The following is a 23476-nucleotide window of genomic DNA, read 5'->3' as shown; positions in this document are numbered from 1 at the left end:
GGCATTTTTATACAGTAAATATCATGAAAAGTTTCAAACCAATTAATGGTCAAACTTTACACACCTCTACCTGCAATAGTCATAGAGAGTTGCATCAAGTGTTGTTTTATGTTTGTACAAGGAACAGTCTTAGCCAGACACGATTGTGACTTATTACAAGTTCTGATCTGTTATTTTTTTGTTATCTGCTTACTTTCATCTGCCTGATCCTTTCCGTAGTAGTGTTTCTGTTGAAAATGGGTTTTTGAAGAATGTATCTTATGTTAGTTGAAAACCTCCACAAATAGTTATTAATTGCTCAAAGGACAGTCCACGGTGCAATTAAGCATGTTACGGAGGAATCAAACATTAATTTACGAATGGTATGGTATTATCATCTGTGAAAAAAACCTAATTAAAAACGTATGTGGCTTCTTGGACTTAAAAAAAAAATTGGCAGTAAAGCAAAGCATACACGGCGAATGCAAAAAAATGGCAAGTTAGATTTCAAAACTGAAGGGTAAGAAAGAATGAAGATAATAGAAACTGGAATAGAAACACACACACACAGAGACACACACACAGAGAGAGACACGCACAGAGACACACATACACACAGAGACACAGACACACACATAACAACAGACACACAAATACACACACACATACATATATGTATCTTGTTAGAGGAAAATATTTCAATGTTAGAAGAACGACCTTTTTTTGTATTTTTTTTATTATTTTCTACAACACTGCTTAAATAATTTGGAAAACAATTTTGACAATGTAGAACATACTTTCATTGAGAGCTTTGTTAATTTTTATAGCTTGTGCCTTTTTGGTATGAATTTATTGGAATCAGGAATTTAGCCTATTTTGGTAATGGTAAAAATAAGCTTGTAATATATGTGTACTTGCTGCATATGCCTAATATAATATGTTAGCAATGTGACACAGTGAAGAACTATTTCTTTTCTATTTTCTTCCCAGAATCCTGCGCTGACTGAACAAGAGTTGGATGTGAAATTCGCGGAAACTTGGCAGCGAATTGCTGCCTACATGAGACAGATGCAGCTCCAAGTATGTCGCATGTATTAATTTTTAAACTAATAGTTTGAAAGTTTTAACATTGTTTGTTGTGTTGATTAGTTGTATGTCCTGTTAAGGGGCCCACCTAGTCAGAGGTGTATTTGTGTTAGTGAGGTGGGATAAGGGCAACGCTTGCTGAAGCTTCAAGTGTGGTATCACCTCTAAGAGCAAGGCTGTGGACTGGCATGCAGTCTACCCATCACACCATAGAGCAACTATGAGATATGAGCGGTAATCATAACATTAGACTGCAGTGAAACGAAGATAAAGGAGTAATGCAAGACCCTTATTGCTTTCAAGAATCTCTATCAGGAGTTTCATGTGCAAACATTATTCTCAAATCTCATGTTTTAGCCATTTTCACTCTTGTAAAAATACAATTTAAAAACTAAATCCGAAAGCTAATCTACTTATCTGCCCTCAGCATATTCTTAAATGCTTTTATAAACATACACCATTCAGGTATCATGAAAAGTTTTTAAATTGTGTGGTTCTTGCTGAAGTTCTGGACTCCAATTGTGTGCCTAGGTAGGCAGGGCCCTTAAAACGTTGTATGACAGGTTAGATAGATGGAAATTTTAATTTCTCAGACACACCATTTAATGTATTCTGTTGTTATATTTTGTATACTAAGCATTATTTGGAGGGAAAAAATTTGGGATCTTTATTTTAAGCCAGGCCTGCCACAAAGAATGGAGTCCTGTTTGTAGCATTTAAAAATCCTGTAATATTCTAAATTTAAATTCACGTTAGGTTTTGCGGTAATATAACTGTAGGTGTAAAGTAAGATAAATAGGGGTAAATGTTGAAAGAACTAACTGCCTTATTGACACTGAGATAAATAATAAAATACATTTTCTCATGTCTAGGCTTAAGTAAAATCATGTTTTTGTCTGAATGGGTGTTGAAAATATTACAAGTTGTTTTTCTTTATATTAAGGTTTTTGATTTTTGGCTTCTGGAAATGAAGGTGAATAGTAACTACAGTGCAAGGTTGGCTAGGTTGTGTAACCTACACTAATAATACGTAAATTACAATTTTTACAAAAGTGACAATTAATGTAGCCTACCTCACTTAACCAACCTTGTATTTAGTTAATTCCTGGAAGCCGTGACTACAACATTCACAGGTAAAAATCTCTTGTAATATTTCAAGTGTACAGCAAACAACTTGGTAATGTTTATACAAGTCAATATATACATTTCCTTAATGTTTACTTCCTTCCTATAAGCTGCAACTTTAAAAATTTACCACAAGAAGATACATAACCCTTTAAAAAAATATATATAGTTGAGTAAAAAAATTTCAAATTGCCCCTAACATGCAATTAGGGTTCATTAAACATACTTGTTTTAATTGTAAACATAAAATACAAGATAAAATTTTTATTTCGAATCTAGGCCATCTCAGTATTTTCCTTGTTTACAAAGTATAAATACATAAATTAAAATTATTTACAAGTTCAAAATAAAAGTTTGTATTAGATTTTAGCATTTTGAATGCATAGGGCATTCAGCATTGGCAAGTCCATCTATTGTTTGTGTACAAAGTTTTCCTGTAATGTTTTTTTTGCATCAGTCATTTTGCTGTCTGGTTTTAAGACAAAATTATTATCAAAGATCAACTTTGCTACGCAACTTGTCAATTGTAATATAAACAATGTTTACATACTTTCGTGCAGCCGCAGATCTTTCAACACACCCTGTCACATTTCGTTCAGAATTTCAGGAAAACAGACTAACATTTTGTTTTGAATGCATCGACCATTTTAACAGTTGCCAAAAATTTTTACAATTACTTTATTTGTGCAAAGGTTCGTTTGGCGATGGCTGTCTTTTCTCCATGATAACACGTCTAAAAGTCATATAAACTCATTTAAACAACATGGCGTCGAAAACTCAAACTGCAAATATTTCAAGGACAGAGTACTGCTATGATACTTGTAATATTTCAACGTACCATAAACTTTTACCTCACAGCCATAGATGTTACTGATAATATGGTACTTTTGGGTTAATGTTTTTGGTCTGTTGATATAAAGTTTTTGTCACAGCGCCATACATGATGGGAGTTGTTCATCGTCGGATATCTTTTGTGTTAATAGTGTAGTAAAATGTAAGTATTTACAGAAATGTAATTTTAATGGGGAAAATATTGGCCCAACCGTTGTAAATATCCATGAAAGTTGCTGTTTTTCCACCAATCAATTTTACTCTTTAAATATACGTGAAAATGGATTAAATCTGTAGAAATGGCAGGCCTGTGTAAACCAAACAAGAAATTTCTAGTACTACATAGCCCCTTTTTCAGTTTTAATGGAATGTGTTTTTGATGTGTAGGTAAAGTCTTTTCTCTCGGTATATAGCATTTGGTTAGAGTAATTTCATGTGGAATGGAAGTCTCTTAGAATGGAAATATGTAACCACGGTGCTGTCATCTGTGGCAGTTATAGAATTAGTTTGATGAATTTTAACAAGATGGGCTGTATCATAATACAATTTTTTTTTGTCTAAAATTGGGTCCAAATCTGGGGTTTAGAATTTTTTTCAAGGGGTTTTTTCTTTTACTTTTTCTTTTGTGGAATTTGTTTCATTATATAATTCTAGTGGCGGGTGTAAAACTACAGATCAAGTCCAGAAATGTAGTTAACACAATATGTACATATTTATCACTCTCAGCATTATTTTAAAGAACTCTGCATTAAATTTTGTGACCGAATTTTTGTATTATAAGTATATTTGCAACATGATAACACATGAATTTACTTGTTACCGAGGTTAGATGTACACATCTATGGTGAATGATTTTTGTATTGCTAAATCTTTTGAGTTCAATATTGAATGTTACCTTAGTATTGCAGAATTTGAAGTGCAGTCAGAAAGCTCCAGAATTGGGAAGAGAGATTGCTGGCTTAATTTACTCAATATAGGATGCAGTTACCTTAAAAAACATTTTCCCTTAGAATGTATGAGACAAAAACTGCTGACATTAATAAAAGTGGGGGATTTTTTTCTCCCCCCAACCGACCGGACCAGAAACTATTGGGTACTGATTTCCTTTCAATCATGGGGAACTTTTTTCTCTGAGTTACTGTTTCAAGTTGCAGTAGAAGGACCTTGATCCGGCATGTTCAGGAGCATGGCCTCGCTGAATCAGCGATCTTGCATAATTATCAAACGTCAATGTACATAAATAATACTCAAAATTTTATATGAATATGATACATAGGCTTTTTAATACATATAGGTATACTCAAACTGTTATAATATCTACTATGACCATTTATGGAAACTTTGTTCAATTGGTTATTTGATTATTTTACATTAATGTATTTAAATACAGTATTTCTTCCAAATAAATTGATACTTTAAAAGGGCTTATACAAGTTCTGGTATTCCCAAAGAAAACATAAACACTGAGTCACATCAAACTTTCAGCGAGCAGCCAGCACAAAGTCCATTTTCAGTAGCCTGTTACGAGAAAATACCTAAGTGATTTTATTGTTGAAATTATGTAATATTTTACACGCCACATGGCTTCCGTACAAAAAGATAGCACAGAAGAGTATTTTATTTTTAAGTAATGTATTTTTGTTACAAAAATAATCTTAGTTAAACACAGAGTAACAATTAGGTTTTAACAAAATATGTGCATGAAAAACATTTTTTAGTGTATTCTAAAGGAAAATTTAATCAACTTATTATTGAAATATTAATTTACTTATGTAGGTAGACATCATCCGTTTATAAAAATACCATGCAAGGACAAATACGACATTTGTGACCAAAATGAGAAGTTTTGCTAATGCAACATAAAATTATTTTGTTAGCAACATGTCTTAGGATGAAAATTTTACCAAAGACTGATATATTATCCTTTTTATATTTGTCACCAAGTATAATAAGTTTAAAACTTAATCATAAAGTTAAAGAACATTTTTATGGTGAAAACATATTTTTATAGTCGTTTAGGTGTAAAAAAAAAAGGGTAAACAAAGTTTTGTCCGACCACTTTCCAATGTGAGGCGGTTCCCATTGACAAGAAAACTCTGGAATACAGGGTCAACTCGAGGAATTTAAAAAAGTGTCTTAAAACTTTTAAAACGCAGGGAAATTGACATAATTATCAAACTGGATTAGTTATTTTCATTATCACTATGATGTTCTTTTAATGTCTTTAAACTAGTCTATTTTAATCACAAAGTTATATGTAGTTGGAAACCAATTTTTAACATTAACTAAATATAAGAGATACAATCAAAGAATAAACTGTGTATTGTTTTAATAAGTTTAGCATGATCAAATGCCAATAGTCTTTCACCTTGTCACAATTGATATTTATGTTTTTTTGAATTTTGATCAAGATAAAATATAGTGGTTTTACATTGCAGACGGGCAGCGTTGGTCCCATCTTATCATCGACGGACATGATAACAGTGTTTTGTGCAGGAAATGATTTTATATCAATTTCACAAATTTTGTGTTGTTAAAATGCGTTTTGATAAGTATGTGTTGTTAGATGTATTTATGTTATATACTATCTTGCAAGATAGATTGATGAGACAGGGAAAAATGTGTTGGTTGATGGAGCAAAACTGAAGGGAATTGGGTGTAATAAGATAGTGAGAACCCTGTATGTGTGACGCATGCTTCGTGTACTTGAGCAGCCTTGCGTGTGAGAATGGAGAGATCAGTGAGATAAGCCATTGAGACCACTGACAGTCAGGTTATCTCTATTTGCAAAGGGAAGGAACAGGTGTACGTAGAACAATGAAGCCCACTGTGCTGTGATGTCTTGCCCAACCTGCCTTCAAAGTGGGTGGCAGCACAACTGCTAATGATACCAGAGTTACAAAGCAAAACTGAAGTTTATAAATTAATATTTCATTATAAAACTTTTAACATATGAGGGCATTTAAATTAAGGACATTAACACTAAAAGTCTTGTATTTAATATTTGTTATCTACTAAAAATATTTTTAATCAATTTGCATGTCATTTATTCCATTTTTGTTAGGGTTTCAAATGATACCCAATTACCTTGAAAAATCAGAATGCAAACAGCTTGATTAATGTTTAATTATAGAATTTGCTGAACCAAGGCAATCAGTATCAAAGATCTTTTACTGTGACTTACTTCAGATGACATCACATAGAGTTAGATGCAATGAAAAAATGAACAATAGCAATGTTGTTTGTTTTAAAACAAACAGTGTGCTTTGACAGACGTAAATGGAAGCATTACCCATGATTGATCATTGATCAATTAACATCTGCACTGAAGTTCCAAGGTTCATTGCTGCCCATTTTCTTTCATCAGCTACAAAAATTCTCCGGAGAGATAACATTTGTGTTCAAAAATACAAGGTGGACAAAGTGTTAATTGCTGTTGGGTTTCATGGTGATAAAGTGCTCAGACCACTCGCTTCCCATAATGGTTATCAGGATTTTATTCATGGCGGAGTCCACTCCGGATTTTTTGAAAGTGGGAAACAGTTTGGACATTGCCATTGCTATAATATATATAGTCTGTGGGCATACTTGGTGTAGTCCAGTAAGTTTCTCCATCTTATCATAATCCTCATTTGCTTCTATTAACTTCAATTCAACAAGAGATCAGACTCTTGATTCATTTGCTAATTTTTATTCATCATTCTCAGCTTTATTTTGGTCATTCTAGCCTCTGTTTTTTACCCTCCATCACTTTCTTCCTCCCTATCCATTTGTGTTCCATATTAACCTTTTTGTATGCTGTTTCCATTTCTTCATTGGACTACTTTGGGACTATTTCTGTTTTATTTTAAATCCTGCATTCCTTTTGGCAAATATTCCCCATTCTAACTTATTCTTGAGGTGCAGCATTCTGTATCTGTGACTCTGCTACCCATTTGTAATCAATGGTATAGAGAAAAAGCAACTTCTATGTTCTGAAATTTAAAATTCCAACTGTCAGTGGTAGGGTTGGAGTGTGTTTTGGAGGAGTGTTTGTCTCCAATTGTCCAGCGGGAGTTCTGTTGAAATGTGTGGGAATTGCGATAGTGCCTATAAGCCGGTAGGATTAAAGCTGCACCCCAGTGTCTTACTTCACGTCACTTGTAGTCACTTAAGTTCTATCAAGAAAAATATCTTCCTGCCCACTCTAACATGTTATTTGTTTCTCCCTTTAGAAAACTGTCCAGCAGAACCTTATGTACCAGCAGCAGATAAGGAACAACTACAACTATCAGCAGGCACCGCAGGTTATGAAAACCACGCCGGTGCTCCACAACATTGCCACGAAGCAGAACTATCCCGTGATCAACATGAGCCATGGCAGCATGTATGCCAAGCAGTACACACCAGCAGCCGGGGGCTACGCCTACACCACCTACGGGGCCAACTTGCCGAAAGGATCCACTGCTACAGCACTGAACTCTCAGATGATGGTACTGTAACACCATCTAACCTAGTGCGTCTGCATCACTTGGAACTGTTTCAGCACATCAGTATATCACTTTAATTTTATTGCTAGAAACGTTTGAATTATTTGTGCGTGCCATAATGTATCAGCCTGAATGGGAACATAAAAAGGGCTACTTATCAATGTTTTGTGTCAATTTTTTCAGAACCTGTTTTTGGCAAAAAAATTTAGACCAACAAAGTAAAATTTTACTTTATTTAATTTTTATATAAAGAAGTTTTATTCAAGTTTTATTCATTTGATACATACTATACTTCTTTTTATTCATATGTAATTCATAAAATGTTAATAAATCAGATTACTTATTTCTGCAGTTCTGTAATATTTATGGAAACTGTAGAAATTATAATGCACAGTGATTTTTCATGTATGCTAAATTATTGCATTGATTGAAATTGTAAAGTGGGATTATTTTTTTTAAAAAAAATTGGTTGTCTGTAAAGTCGGTTTACGGACGATAGTTTAACGTGACGTCATAACAAAATATTGATGAAATGATTGCATACTTTTATGAATAAAATTGAATCATTTTTATTGAATTATCACTATTTTGTATGGATACAAAGAAGGAGTGAAATGAAATCTACAATTTAATTGATAAATTTACTTTCATTTGCACTCATTAATTCAAATATGTTTATTACTTTAATGAAGAGATTATTTTAACTATAACTTTTATACATGTTTGCTATTTAACTTCTTCCAATCTGTGTTATTCTGTTAAGGATAGGACGATGATAGGAAAAGTAGGAAACGAATGGGAGTGTTTCAAGTTTAATGTGCCTCAAAAAAGTCAAATCGATGGTTGTTCCAATCGAGTGGAAGAGAGATAGATGCAGCGCAAGCGTACAATGAGCGTAACGGGACAATGAGTGTAACGGGACAATGAGCGTAACGGGACAATGAGTAATCCTTTTTCGTGCGTGCAGCCGGCGTTCATTGATTTATTAGACGTTGTCACGTCAAAAACTTGCACCATTCAAATTCTAATGCTATCTCAGAAAATATTGCTTATTTATTCACTTGTTATATGATTTTCTCTATTAAGAAGACCATAGTAAATTTATAACAATGCAGAAAAGTATGAAAACAGTTGTAATTCACAACAGAAAGTTGTTCTCAAATTTAGGAAAGTTTGGGGGGTATATGAACTGGATAGGAAACAGGACAGAATCTGGAATTATTTGAGAATACAAATTTTAAAAAATTTTATACGTAGACAAAGGCAAAAATTGGTAATGTTTATTATTTAGGCCTAAAGTTAATGATTATAATTTGATAGAGACTAGTAATTTTCACAAACTGCAAAATGTCACAAAATTAGAGAAAATTCAATAAATTCTAAGATAACCATGAAATTAAAACAAACCGTCTAACTTATGAAATAGAGACAAATTTATCTCTATTTTAAACTTTCAACTCTAGTTATTCACTTGTTTTAGTTATTTACAATTACCACTTACCCATTCAGAAACACAACAAACACGTTTACAGTGAATTTCCACTTGAATCTGGCATTTTTATGTATGTTTATTTTGTTTTTGAGTAGCAAGTTGTAACATCTACAGTGCCATAGTTAAATGTGGCAAGTAAGCTACTACTGAATGAACCTGGTGGTACATTGATCCCGACTATTGATTATAGGTTTTTCAACTACCGTGCTCATGTTTTGTCCACAGTGTCTTGTGTTAAGTAGATGAAGTCCATGGTTTTAAAAAAATTTCATTTTATCCTTACCAGTATGTGGTACGAAAATAATTCTTGTTTCTTACGCATTTAATATGTCATCAAGTCTATATATTCTATCGTGGTCGCGATTCATTACACTACCATTTTGCAACGGTAGTGAAATAACTTTCATTATTTATTGTATGTTTCAAATGCTGGATAAAGAAGACTTTTTTACAATGTTGCCTTTGAATGTTTTTATGCCACTGTTTATACTTTTAGTTTGAATGCTGAAAATATTAGGATTTTCTATCGTGTGATATTTGGACCTTTGGTAACAACAATATTGGTACAAGACCATGTATAGAACTGCAGTAAAATATGGAAATGGAAAAAGTAATGTTAAGTCCAACGTTTAAGAAAAAATATTTCACTTTTTTTGCTCGAAAAATTGGTTTCCCATCTAGCTCTAGTTTTCATTGTAATTATGAAATAGCATTTAGACAAGTAATAAATGTGTTCAGTTGCCATGTTTTGTTGCTGCACTTGCTCAGTATTTTTTCTGTGTATGGTTGTGTGATGTAAAGTAAAGCTCTAAACGTTAGTGTGTGGTGCATGTGTAGCAGCAGCCATCGAGCTCCAAAACTTTGCCCAAAGTGGATGCCTCTCACAAGCCAGTGTACCTGAACCCTGCATCCACCCGCAAAGGGTACAACATGGCAGTGGGCACACCCAGAGAATATCCAGGCCCTAAAGGTGAGTGCTGATCTTGGATGTCTTTATCAAAGTCAGCTGTTTCTGCTACTTCTTTTACTGTTACCAATGCCAAACTGAAACCATTAAGACAGTATTCATCTAACTACTTGAAAAATGTCTTTAAGTGTTTAATTGCCTCACCAAAATGCATATTTACATTTTGTGTCTACCACCCTACAAGAGATGCAACAAACTCATATGGGGTGATTTATTTTTCTAATGATTGGCACTTGCTAATTAAACCACAGTCTGTGTAACTCTTTCAGATACTTGATAAAGCATCAGGAACTTTGTCATAGCTGGTCCCTCGCATCATTTACTGATTAGTTCTGCACTCCTCCATGGTTTTGGAAAAATGTTTGAGAGATGTCTGCATGTTGCTTCAGAAAACTCAGTTTTTCACTCAAGTAGAAGAAAATTGTGTACAGTAGAATCTTGTTATAAAGTACATCAATAAAGCCTCAACTTTCATACTTAGTAATGAAAGTACTTTATTCTGAAAGTCTATATATTTACCTTTAAAACGTAGTATTTTTGAATTTTTAAAAATAATGTAGTAGGGGATCAAATGTTACATTGGCTTGGAAGCAAATATTTGTAAAACAACAAGAATTTAAAAAAAAAAAAAATTACTGAACTTAATACAGTAGCCTAAATTCTAGGCCTACATGTACAAAATTTATATCTGTCGAACACAAAATGACAAATGGGTTAAACTATTTTGCAGATGTATACATATATGGAGATAGAATTCCCTTGTTATCTCCTAGGCGAAGTCTCTTGCAACCAGCAGATAAAGATGACTGTTTATACAGTTTAATAATTTTTTCGCGATCTTTTATTATTGTTGACAGTGTAGTGGGCACCAAACCAAATGACCGTGCCACATCTGCATTTTTCCTGCCTTTGTCAACTTCTTTCAAATTTTTAAAATTTTTCATTCAAAACAAACTGCTTGCGTTTCTTTTTATCTTTTTGGCCATCCATCCTGATTAAAATATTCAATCAACATTATTGTTTGCCTCGCGCCACGTCAAACGTAAACAAACCTCGCATCCATAGATAACCATTGCGCCGCACTAGTAGTGCGTGTCGCAAACATGGCTGTGCCAGGCGACATTCCGACCTTAATGAATGGCAATACAAAGCGTGTCTGCCATGTTGTGACACCAAACAGTTCAAAACTTAACCTGCATAAATAAACATTATTGGATTTTCTATTTCGTATATAAGTTAAAATATAATTTTTATTAAACGTTTGTATCTGCGTTAATTAAAACTTTTAAAACGTGCTCTACAAATATCCAAAAGATGGCAGCTAAATACAATTGTCTTGACGAGAGGCGAGACAGCAATCGATTGTTTAGATCATCTCTTGCACTAAAGTGTGTGATCCATGGAGGAGGAAGAATGGCGCGTTATACTGTACTATGATTCTATGAATCGTTGAGACAGTGTTTGTTTACGTTTTATACTTGTTAACGATTCTTGAACGTGATAAAAATTGATCATAATGTACATTTATATTAAAGAACCCCTGCACAAACACAGTAACAATTATGTATGTAAAATTTTCCTGATAACTGGAAAAGAATGGTCGTTGTATTGAAAGGTAGGATACGTTTTTAATGTTAAAGTGAAATATTTTTACATTGTTTACATTGGTGTTTTGAGCGGGAATTTAAAATCATACGTTGAACTGAAAGATACGTTATTCTGAAGTACGTTGTAATGGAATTTCACTGTGTAGTCTTTGCAAAAAGCCAAAAAATGCCTGTGCTGACCACAATATGAATCAGCATTTTCTATCACTGGGTTCTAACTGTGGCTACCACATGGTACATTTGTACACTGCTCTCTTCCCCTTGCACGTTATTACCGTTGTCATAACCATGATCCCAATTAGAGATGTTAGTTTGTCGGAAAAGTAGCAGCAGAACTGGAAAAGTTTCCTAGTTATACTTCACAGAAACACACAAATTTTATCAACTGTTTTATACAAGCATAACCAAATTATAAAATAATTAAGCCTAAAGGTGCTGAAACAGGAGAAACAAGTCCGGAAAAAAGACCAATTAATTAACTATAGTTTTATTTATTTACTAACTAATAATTACACTATTTTCTAAATCACAATAATCTGAATGACTGTGGACAAACTAATCCACTTAATGAGACCACAATTTACTTCCCCTACTGGAGCTGGGCTCATCAGTGGTTCATTCTGCTGTTTTTCCCTACCAAACACCTAGGCCTCAACACACTGCCTTGCCTACTCGCTTGTCAGCCATGCCGCAACACTGCTCGCCAAGGGGGGTCACGCGCCCTCTCCACTTTACTCCCAGCTTTCGGCTCGCCCCATGGGAGATGCCTGAACAGTGACGTCTTGGTTACCCCACTGTATGCGCCAGTGCTCATGTAGCAGTTCTAGAAAATTCCACAGGCTGGTTGGTTTTCAAGTGGCATGAAATATTGTAATAGAGTATAAATGTAATTTTTCCGTAAAAATGTGTGGTTATAAATATACCAATCTCTTCTACCTAACTCCTCCAAAATGTTTATTAAATAGTCTGCCAGCTTTAAACCTGTAGTTTTTACTACAGGATCTACAAATTTTTCTGTTTCCACAGTGACTTGGTTTGCATTTCTCAGAATGATATGAAGGAGGGGACCCAAAAAAATGTATTTTTGTCATAGGGGTGCACGAGTACTCGAAATTTCGAGTCGACTCGAGGTTTTAGTACTCGACTCGAGTCTAGCTTTGAAGCTCAAAAATTTCTAGTAGTTAAGACTTGAGTCATTGCCACATTTAAAATCACGTTAATAGGTTAATACATACCTGAATGACTGCACTCTCTGTAAAAGTCGTTACTTTAAAGAAATGCAGTACAAGTAATATTTACAATCCAATATTTACGTATCAAAATTATTAAACCGGCATTAATTATAAATTTGCGACGGTAAAGTGTTATGTATATTAAATGCTGCTGCCTTTCTCGTAATAAAGTAAATTTTTACAAAGAAATTATATTTTATTCGTTTCACATTACTTACGTATGCTTTCGTTTCCATATAGTAATGAGTTCATGTGTGCTCTGTATAGTTACGTAAGTTTTTATAATTACGTAGGTTAACATAAAAAAAATAATGCTCTTCTATAGACTTTGTGCTCAAAGAATGGTTAGTTTCACACCTATAATAATGTTTATTAATATTATGCTATCAATTTATTTTCCAATACAAACATAATTTGTACCGTTTATAAACAATCGTAAAAACACTTTTATAATAACTCGTCACCGTGTAAAACTGATTGGCTGGTGCAGGCGCACAGCACAGCAAAGCATTAGAAACAAGACAAATGAACAGCGTACGAGAGATAAACACCAATAAAAACGGCATCATAACTATCGTCCCTAATCTACTTTTCCAGTACCATATTCAAATATATATTGCGTAAACAAAATATTTTAGCGACACTGCTTGATACACCTACGTTATGCGCTATGCCAAATTTGTCGTACAATTAGACGTATATATCGCACGTATACTGTATTATAGTTTTATTCTATATTACTACGCGGGGAAGACCAAGATTAGGCGATGGAGTTTAATGTTTAAAAACGTTCTGTAAAATTTATAAAAATATTTTTGTATGTATCGGGTATCCATAAGGCTTCGGGCCCAGTCAAGCAGTGGTGATGAAGACAATAGGGAAACGGAAAATATTTGTATTTCACAGGAAGCTAGCCTTCTCAAGAGCAACTACTGAAAAAAAAAACAATTTGGATATTTTATTCAAAAAATAAGAGCTCAGCCAACAATGACGCTGCTGCAACCTGTAACTGTTGCGGTAAAATACTAATAACTAAAACTGGCCAAACAACAAGTTTGATTCGACATTTAGAAACCAAGCACCCAGCAAAACATGCACAGTGGAAAATTGAAAATAAGGATCAACACTCAAAAACTGCCTCAAAACCAGCTGGTAACTTACCGAGACAGGTATGCATGATTGTGTTTGTCCATTCTACAATTAAATGGCCAAAAAACAGTGCAAAAGCTACAGCTCTATCTAATCAAGTGGCAAAATGGATTGTGAAGGATAACCATCCTTATTCAATTGTCTGTGAGCCTGAGTTTAAGCAACTGATGAACTTAGCTGTTCCAGAATACGATCTACCTGGACGTAATTATTTTTCAAACATTTCAATTCTTTCACTGTACATGTAAACAAAAAACCAAGTGTGTGAATATATCAAAACAGACATAAACACAGAAGATTTGGCATCATTGTGCATGACCTCTGATATCTGGACTTCAAATGCTAATGAAAGTTTTATTTCAGTCACTTTGCAAAATTTAAATCAAAACTTCACTGTGAAAAAATTTCTATTGGCAAATTCTTATTTCCCAGGAAGTCATGATAGTGTACGAATAAAAGAAAAAATCAAGTCAATCATGAATGAATATTATTTGAAGGAAACAACAGTGCCAATATTTGTTATTAGTGTTATTACTGACAATGCAGGGAATATCTCAAATGCTGTGAAAGGGAACTGGACTCATCTAGCATGCTTTGTACACACTTTGCAATTAGTAATATAGATGGAAAAAGCTTACAGAAGGCATAGGCAAGCTCTTGACAAAAGCTCGTGCTATTGTAGGGCACTATAAGCACAGTTGCCAAGCAAGAGAGAGACTTCAAGCCCTTCAGAAACTCAATGGTGAGAAATGCTTGGAAGTTATCCAAGATGTTTCAACCAGATGTAACAGTGAATTACTTATGTTAGAAATACTTCTAACAATGAAAAAGTCTATAAATGCAGAACTAGCTACAAATCCCTGCTCTGTTTCTACACTTACAGAAGGAGAATGGTGCTTGGCAGAGTCGTACGCTGCTCAATTACAGCCACTTCATCAAGCAACAACAGAAGTATGCTTGGATACCAAACCAATTCTCTCTATGGTTCTACCTTTAGTTTTTGGACTAAAGCAGATGAACAATAAGTTTATTAGAGAGAAACAAGGATCAACAGGTATTAAATTTGCAAGAAATATTCAGAAAGCACTGGCTGGAACAACACTATTTCCTAAAAAATATTCTCAAGAAAATCCAACACACTTAATGTCGATGCTTCTAGATCCTCGTTTCAAAAACATAATTCTTCCATAAAATGAGAAGATAGTTGTTGCACACAAAAAACTACATGATGAAGTAGAAGAATGTGTGAGGAGCACATTAAGGTCAACACACACTGCAGGTAAAATATTATTTGTAAATTTACTTTAAAGTAAGTGTATATTAATTTTTAAAAATTTAGGAAACAATTTAAATTGTGTTGCTTTCTTTCCAGATTGTGCTAGTGAATCTTCTGTAACATCAAGCAGTTTATGGGAAGCATTTGATGATGCAGATTTCTATCTGGAAGTTAATTTGGCAAGACTGCAAGTGGATGAATATCTTGCAGAAAAAACAATTTCAAGAAATGTAGACCCATGGAAGTGGTGGAAAGAAAATATAACACGATTTCCTGCTTTCAGAAAAGTTGTTCAGAAATACTTACCTATTCCAGCAACTAGTGCTGCAAGCGAACATGTTTTCTCTCAAGCAGGGAATGTAGTTACCACTACAAGAACTCGTTTAACAGAGGAACATGTAGAGGAATTGGTGTTCTTGCACGAGAACTTGTAGATAAGCATACATGTATTCTTATAAATGTTAATTCTTTACACGTGAAGTTAATAGGTGGCTAGTAATAATTCATTTAAATGTAAACATTCTAGTCTAAAGTAAAACTACCGTATTTACCCATGTACCACCCGCCCCCATGTATGACCCGCACCCCAAATTTTCAACATACTCTCTGGAAAAAAAAATTTTTCACTGTAATGTCTATTTACATGTGCCTGCATAAATAGGGAAAAAGAGTCTGTCATTGTAACAACAAAGAAAACTCTTTATAACTGCAGCATAGAATTTTACTAACATAAATGCATGAAATATTAAGAGAAAAAAAACAGTAATATTCATTGTCAAAATAGTAGATCAATTTTGCTAAACAGACGTAAATTTGGTGAAATAAATTTTAAAATGTTTGTATGCAATAACCACAATCGTCAACTGTTCAGTCCGTTGCAACATCCTGCAAATAAAAATAAAGCTCGTAGTGCCAAATAATTAAAAATAATGAGTGATGCCATAAAACCATTTTATTCAACGTAAAAAAAACCGTAGCAAAAACGTGAGTTGTATTGATACGCATAAAATGGCGCGTGTTGCCAGTTATAGTTAACTCGGTTGTAAACAGAGCGCGCGCGTAGCAAGAAGTTTGCGAGCTATCGCTATCGATCTTCGACTACGTGCGCGCGCTCTATGCCGAATGATGCCAACTGGCGCTGTTTACGTTTTATAGGTGGATTACAGCGACTCCCGACACGTTACGGATAAAGTTTAATACTTTTAAAAACGTCTTGAAAACACATCAGAATACGTCATATTACGATTATTTAAATTAGAAAGCGTTAATCTCGGAATAAACCGCGTAAATTGCGGGAAGCAGTTTATATGCGCGTTGTAAACAACGGCAATTTATTGCATTGCATCATATGAGGTTAAAACGGGACCGAAATAAAATGGTGCACTTATCGGGAAAAAGTAAATAACGGTAACGTAAATAAGGGGTTTCGCTGTATTTTCATTGTAATAAATGCGTCCATCATTCGGTAATGTACTATAAATCCAATTTTTTCAGTCTTCATTGTTGTCCAAAACCTCAAATTTCGTGTATGACCCGCACCCCGACTTTTGAATGTTGTTTTTCAGAAAAAATGTGCGGGTGGTACATGGGTAAATACGGTATGTACATCGGTAATATATGCTTGCAATAGCTTAAGGTTGGAGTTTTTTCCACTTGCTTAGTTTATTCATATGTATATTTTAAATAAATGTTATTTTTTAATTTAAACATTAGAAATATATTTAGTGAATAATCTGTAGGACTAATGTACAAGATGAACAGAAATTCAACTATAACTTATGCATAAATTTTTGTGTGTGTAGTTAAACTATTTTATATTTGATTTATTTTACCATGTTAAAAATAAAGTACATCTTATCATATACATAAAAAATGTTGGCTAATTGACTCTAAAATACTCGATTCTTTGGCACTACTTGACTCAACTTAAAAAAGCACTACTCGTGCACCCCTACTTATTTATTACCTTTTTTTGCAAAATTCCATCAGTCACCTTCAAAGTACTCTCCATTAGATGCAATGTATTTGTCAAGTCTTTTTTCCCACTATTTGAAGCACCTCTGGAACTCTTCAAATTTGATATCCTGCAGTGCCCTTTGCGAAGCTGTTTTTACTGCCTCCACATTATCAAAACGCTTTCCTTTTAGAAATTTTTTCATTCTTGGGAACAAGAAAAAGTCACCCGGGGCTAGGTCTGACGAATACAGAGGGTGGGGAATGACAGACCACCCCTGAGAGGCCAAAAGCAGTTCACTTGTATGGCCTTTGTGTGCAGGGGTGTTGTCAGGATGAAGGAACCAGTCACCTGATCGCTAAAGTTCTCTGTGTTTCCTTCCCATGTCCTCTTGTAAACGTCTTAAAACTTCCAAATAAAAGTGCTGGTTAACAGTCTGGCCAGGAGGAACAAATTCCCATTGCGCAATTCCATGAACATCAGGAAAGACAATGATCATCATCTTAACATTCGACCTAACTTGTCTTGCTTTTTTTGGTCTGGGGGAGTTGGGAGTCTTCCACTGGCTTGACGCTTGCTGGGTTTCTGGTCATACTCACCTGTAATGACTGGTCTAAACACAAAATGTGGATCACGTTCAGTCTCTTTTTTCAAGTCCTGGCTCAAATTCAATTGAATGTTTTTTTGATCCTGTTTGAGAATGTGAGGAAGTAAAATATTTCTTATTTTTCACTAAATAAATATTTCAGCTTATAAAGTTCGTAGAATGTCCAAACGTAACTTTTTAAAGTCAAAAACAGGTGCTGCAACAAAACAAAATGCTTCTTCACGCATCAAACAAGTTAATCAATAACCAAGTCAAATAGTTTATATTTTTCGACAGCATAAACCCTACTGTAAGTCTTAAGCAAAAAAAAAAACATGTTGGAAAACTATATAGCTCTTGTATTAAATAGTTATGAAGTTCATTAAAGATTTTGTAGACATTTGGAAAACTCAATGTCTCAGAGCAGTGTAGGAAGAGCAGCAAAATAATTAAGCTCATTGGCAGCTGCAAAACTGTACCAAGAAAAGGTTCCAACTTGACTCAAAGTAACATTAGCATAGTTCCAGCACAGTATTTGGGCACACAAATGCACAAACTCAAAACTTGCACTCATGTTCAATTTGACCACAGCTGCGGGGCTGACACATAGGTAGCAATCAGCCAGCATGCCTTCATGCTCTGCCAAGAGACAGATATAAAAAATCTTAAAACCATATACGAAAATCCTTTCCGTAACTGATTGAACAAATCTTTAGATTTCAGTTGAGAGTACATACTAAAGTCCATTTAAGAAAAGAAACAGTCCTGCAAAATCTGTGCTTACTATTTTGTTTTTCCAAATCAATACAAACAAAATCTTTGCCTTTAAAAATTATTTTCAACCCAAACAAGATACCTCAAAGATCCAACGAACCACAACACTTAAATCAAATGGGTGTACATTCACATACTACATCAACAACTCGTTGCTTAGCAGACATCAATGAAGCGTAGTTTGATACCGAAGACTATTAGAAGAAAGTCTATAGCTGCTCTATTACCTTCACCACACTCACAAAGTCTCAACTCATAGATACAATATAGTGCAGTTTCCAGTCTCACATTGCTTAACCAAAGGTGAAGTGTAATCCCATAGGCACAATCAAGTGCAGTTTTCAAAATTCAGTGCCTGATCAATGTTGAATTCTAAGTCATAGTTACAGTATTTAATCGCATAATGTCCGCACATTTCTTTTTAAATACTTGAAATGGAATTTTTAAAAATCCGCATAAAGTCCGCACCAGACAAAGCAACCTTGGCCCCCCCTGAAAGGCACAGTAACGGGATGGAAATTTACTGATGCTGTCAACAATGCTTTGACCTTGAGTTGTTCATTTCTTCTCCAAAGCGGTCGGTCGCCGAGAGGGTTTGTAGCGTGGTGAAACCGTCCGGACTCAGAAACTCGCACTCTACTGCGCAGTAGAGCTGTAGCAAACCATATGTATTCGGTACTGAGTAACGGGTGTGCCATCTAGTACCGAGTAACGAAACGTTACACACGAATGCATTTTGTTACTCACATTTTTCGTATGTTTTACGCATGCTTATTCAATGAATTTAAAAACGTACGTTACAAAGAACAATGTTTGTTTATTAAGTAAAGTATAATTTGGAAATTCGTCATCCAAGTTTTTTTTACTGTTTATTAAAGGTATTGTGTGTGTAGACAAAGTTTGAGACGTAAGAAAGTATTTTTACAAATTAGAAATATGTATTTTTTTTGTTTTTTATTATCGCATATTTTCACTTTTTTTTTTGTTCTTATCTTAAAAGACAGAGGTGCCTCCCCCCCCCCCCCCCCCCCCCGAAACTTTTTATGCCATTTTCTCAATGATTTACTCATTTATTTTATAATATTATGCTTTTTTAGTATTATATTTTATCACATTTTGCATTAATTAAAACTGATTTATCTAATAATAATTTTGTTCATATATCAGGTAATATTTCCATCCTGAACCGACAGATGCCAAACTGCTTTTGTTGAGGAAAGTGCGGGCTCGCCAATTTGATTTACAAGATCCCTTTCAATTATCAAAGCACCAGAAACGTATTTTCACATTAGAAGCTATAATTATGTAAATAATATATACATTTTTCTCGTCTTTTAACCACCACACCACACCCCCCCCCCCCCCCCCCTGAAATTTTAATGACGCAGTCTGCGTCGTTAACCCCCCCCCCCCCCCCCCTTGTGGACACCCCTGTAAAAGATGTAATATAATAAAGCCGCTCTAATGAGATTGAATTGTTTCTTGGTTAACAAAAACTGTTAATTATCAAATATTGTTAATTGTTTATATTAATTTTATTATTATTATTTACGCGACGTCATACTGTACGTGTACGCAATACCACTTGATTCGTTGCTGTAACATAAGGTAACATGTTATGCGGTACCAGAAGTAACGAGTAACGTAACGATACGATAGTAACGAGTACTAATTGTTATAGTAACGAATACATACGGGTACGCTTTTTTTCGTTACTTTTACACCTCTACTGCGCAGCTGCCTGCGACGTCACGCGAGTTGCAAGGGGATGGGCTATATATAGCACAAGCCAGTACACGCCCCACGCGCAGACGCGCGGACAAAGCAGCTGAAACTCACACTACGTCACAAAGTAGGGGAGGTAGTGGAGACGTGGTGGGGGTACAGGCACACGGTTTCACCTTCTCAATACTCCCACCACGGTTCGTTGGGAGAGGGAAAGGGAAAGGTCACTGGACTACTAGGTAATAAAAATAACTGTAAACGCAGTGGACCCGTGCCGACGTAGTTACTTTAAGGGCAGTAGTTATTTCAAGAGTATTTTTAGCGTAGGTATGTGATGGGGAAGTACAAGTCCTTCACCGCACAGTTCAAGTTGCAAGTCGTTCGTTTTGCTGAAGAGCATGGAATATCTTTTCACACAAAGCGTTTATTTTGTGTAGGCTGGCTGCGGCTTCTGAACGTAAGAGCGCACACGCGAGTGAGAGAAGAAAAAAAAAATGAGTGGAGTCTTCCACTAATCACTGGCACCCAATTATCTCGACACCTGTCACATTTCTCACGTCCGCTGCGGAGGGTCGCCAGTCACCAGCACTCTGCGAAGTAGTGTGCCGCCGTTAATATTTTTCAACTGGGCCGAGGGAAGGGTGCCAATTTTACGAAGCAGCGATTTTACTAATGCAATCCGCGGAACCGTGAGCATACGTAAAATCAGGGTACTAGTAAACTAATTATGAGAGAACAATTTTTTTACTCTACACAAAACATGTAAAATTTTAGGGAAAAAACTTTTTTCCGGACTTAACCTCATAATGTCCGCACCCCATTTTTTTGGTCAAAAATGTAGCCAAATTACTGCAGACATTATGCGAGTAAATACGGTATTCGACACAAAATTTGTCAAATCTTCATGGATCACATGTAACTGGTTGAAAATACAGATTAACTAACGAGAGTATGCCTAAAATGTCTCTTATTTTCTTAATTAAATCTCTTAATTATATTCCATTATTAAATTTTTGAATGAGCTAAATTAAAACATGTCTCCACTCGTTGACTGCTTAGAACCAATTTATATTTCAAACAAAACAAAGAAAGTTATGCTTGAAAAAGAACTAATGTTTTTGACACAATTGTTAACAACCACAGTGATACTTGTTTTAACTTTAACTGTAATTTGTATTGTGCAATTTCACACTCTATGTTATAATAGTTCAAATACATGAAAATTATGAATCTGAGAGAGTTTACTCATCACAAGTTACTAATAACTACCCCTTGTATTTCACATTCAAGGAGACACACACCTGTGATGCCCATTTCAGAAGTTTTTAACTTACCAGGTGTTACCTCTGAAGCTTCTCTGTTGCTGTAGTGTTCTGCTTTCTGCTTTTACATCTTTATTTAGTAATATTCACTGTCTGTGATTGGTTTCTGTCCACAGGAGCTGCAGGGAAAATGTTAAACAAGAAACAGAATGCTGCGAAGCCTCCGGTGAATAGTGATGACATAGAAACGATAGACTGAGAGAGGACGTCTGAAGACAGCCAGAATTATTTAATTGAGCAATCAAATAGACAATTGATTTCTCGTGTGTAAATAAGTGGATGGCGTTGATGAAGAGGGGACTGTGTACATACTGGTTCACTAAGTTTGGCTCGAAAGAGTGGTTGTGAAGCATGTAATGAATGTGGTTACATCCGACACTTCACAGTTATTCCAGATTACGTGTTTTAGTGGGTTGTCATTGTTGTGTGTTTTTGTACAAATTAAGATTTTTGACTGTGAAAGAATTATGGAGGTATATAGTAATACAAAGGAGTTCTTCTTACAGGAATAGGACAATTTACTGTGCATTTACACTTGTACTCAATGTCAATATTTGTAATAGAACAAATGGTGTAGTTCATTAAGCTGCAGTGATCTTGCTGATCTGGCCCAAATACAAATAGAGAAAAATCTGTTTTAGTGGGACATTTCCATTCTAAAGTAACATTTTTATAATTGTCGCCCCTTTGTGTTCGTAAACCATGAAAACCTGTACTATACAGCAAGAAAAATATGTCGAATAAATTACTCCTAATCAGATAGAAATTTTTTGCTGGTCTACAGAACAGTTCCAGAACCTGTATTTTTATAAAGTTTGTGCAAGTATCGAAAATTGTTATGCAATGATATTTAATCCTTCTGCTAAAATATAAATGCACATTTTCCCATTATTTGTTTATTTTAATATTTAATACTCTCTATATCTGTGATGATATTAGTATACATTAGGTGATCAAGTCATAAAATTTTGTTTTTATACATACTTTACTATTATTTTTTATTTGTGGTGTTGTGTAAAATATTTAAAATTTTGCTGTAGTTAGTGTGAGAAACTTCCAGAATATTAACAGTTTAGTTCTACGTGAAAGTTGAGACAGCTATGAAATGTTGTTTCATATCTTATTAAATGGCCAAAGTTATTTGTTTTTAACTTTTTTTTCAATAGTAAGCTCTTGTTAGTGGAATACATTTTTAATATTGTGGTATAAAAAATTTTTTTAATAAATCAAAAGCAAAACATTTTGTATTTACTTCAATTTTTAATAAATCCATGTTAGGTCTGAAAACCCTAACTTTATTCTAATATTTATCCTTAGTATTGAAACAAGGCATAGGTAACAGCTATGAAAGCTGTTTTTACCTTATAATCTAGGTATTAATTAATTAACATATTGGCAGGAAGAAAATTGTTAATTTGTAAGAGAATATAATTTTGAAATAAGTGTGTTGTTTCAACTATGTGGATGCACCAGCATGTGCAGTTGTCCAGCCAGCAGGCTCCGTTGTTCCAGTCGCATGTGTTGGGACCGCTGACACGTCGCTTGGTGGCATGGCAGAGATGAAAAGGGTTCCAGATGCATTATGCGTTGGGTGGAGAAAGAGCAGATGTCAGTACAGTGCAATAGTATTGCTAGGTTACTTAGAGTACTAGAAATGTGTTAAGTAACTAAGACGTGGAGTAGTGTCTGTAAGGTGTCACTAGCTTTATTGCGGCGGGTGCTCGCGAGGCCTAGGTTTGACCCTCACGTAGAGCCTACAGCGATTAGACGTCTTGTACAGGGCTGAAAAAGGTCCTAGGAAATACCTGTCTGTGTATTAATTGAGAACACCATGACTAACTCCCAGGAATCATTACCGGCAGGCGACAGGTGCAAATTTCCCTCCTCTCTGCCATTCCCTCT

At 34.8% G+C, this 23476-nt stretch overlaps 1 protein-coding gene across 9 annotated transcripts in view; it reads left to right on the top strand.

The window, feature by feature from the left end:
• LOC134531113 (transcriptional regulator ATRX homolog) overlaps positions 1-22814 on the top strand; it is a 258967-nt gene extending 236153 nt beyond the window's left edge. For all 9 annotated transcript variants that reach the window (XM_063366679.1, XM_063366674.1, XM_063366677.1 and 6 more), the window contains 4 exons: positions 970-1059; positions 7236-7493; positions 9820-9952; positions 21691-22814. In XM_063366679.1, coding sequence (XP_063222749.1) covers positions 970-1059; positions 7236-7493; positions 9820-9952; positions 21691-21773 — 564 coding nt within the window. In that variant the 3' untranslated portion in view covers positions 21774-22814. The remainder of the gene's footprint in view (positions 1-969; positions 1060-7235; positions 7494-9819; positions 9953-21690) is intronic.
• Positions 22815-23476: the final 662 nt, after the last annotated feature.

The sequence above is a fragment of the Bacillus rossius genome, chromosome 3 (genome assembly GCF_032445375.1).
Source record: "Bacillus rossius redtenbacheri isolate Brsri chromosome 3, Brsri_v3, whole genome shotgun sequence".
NCBI classification, from domain to species: domain Eukaryota; kingdom Metazoa; phylum Arthropoda; class Insecta; order Phasmatodea; family Bacillidae; genus Bacillus; species Bacillus rossius.
Note: the sequence above shows the minus strand (reverse complement) of the source record. Positions and strands in the feature narration are given on the sequence as shown.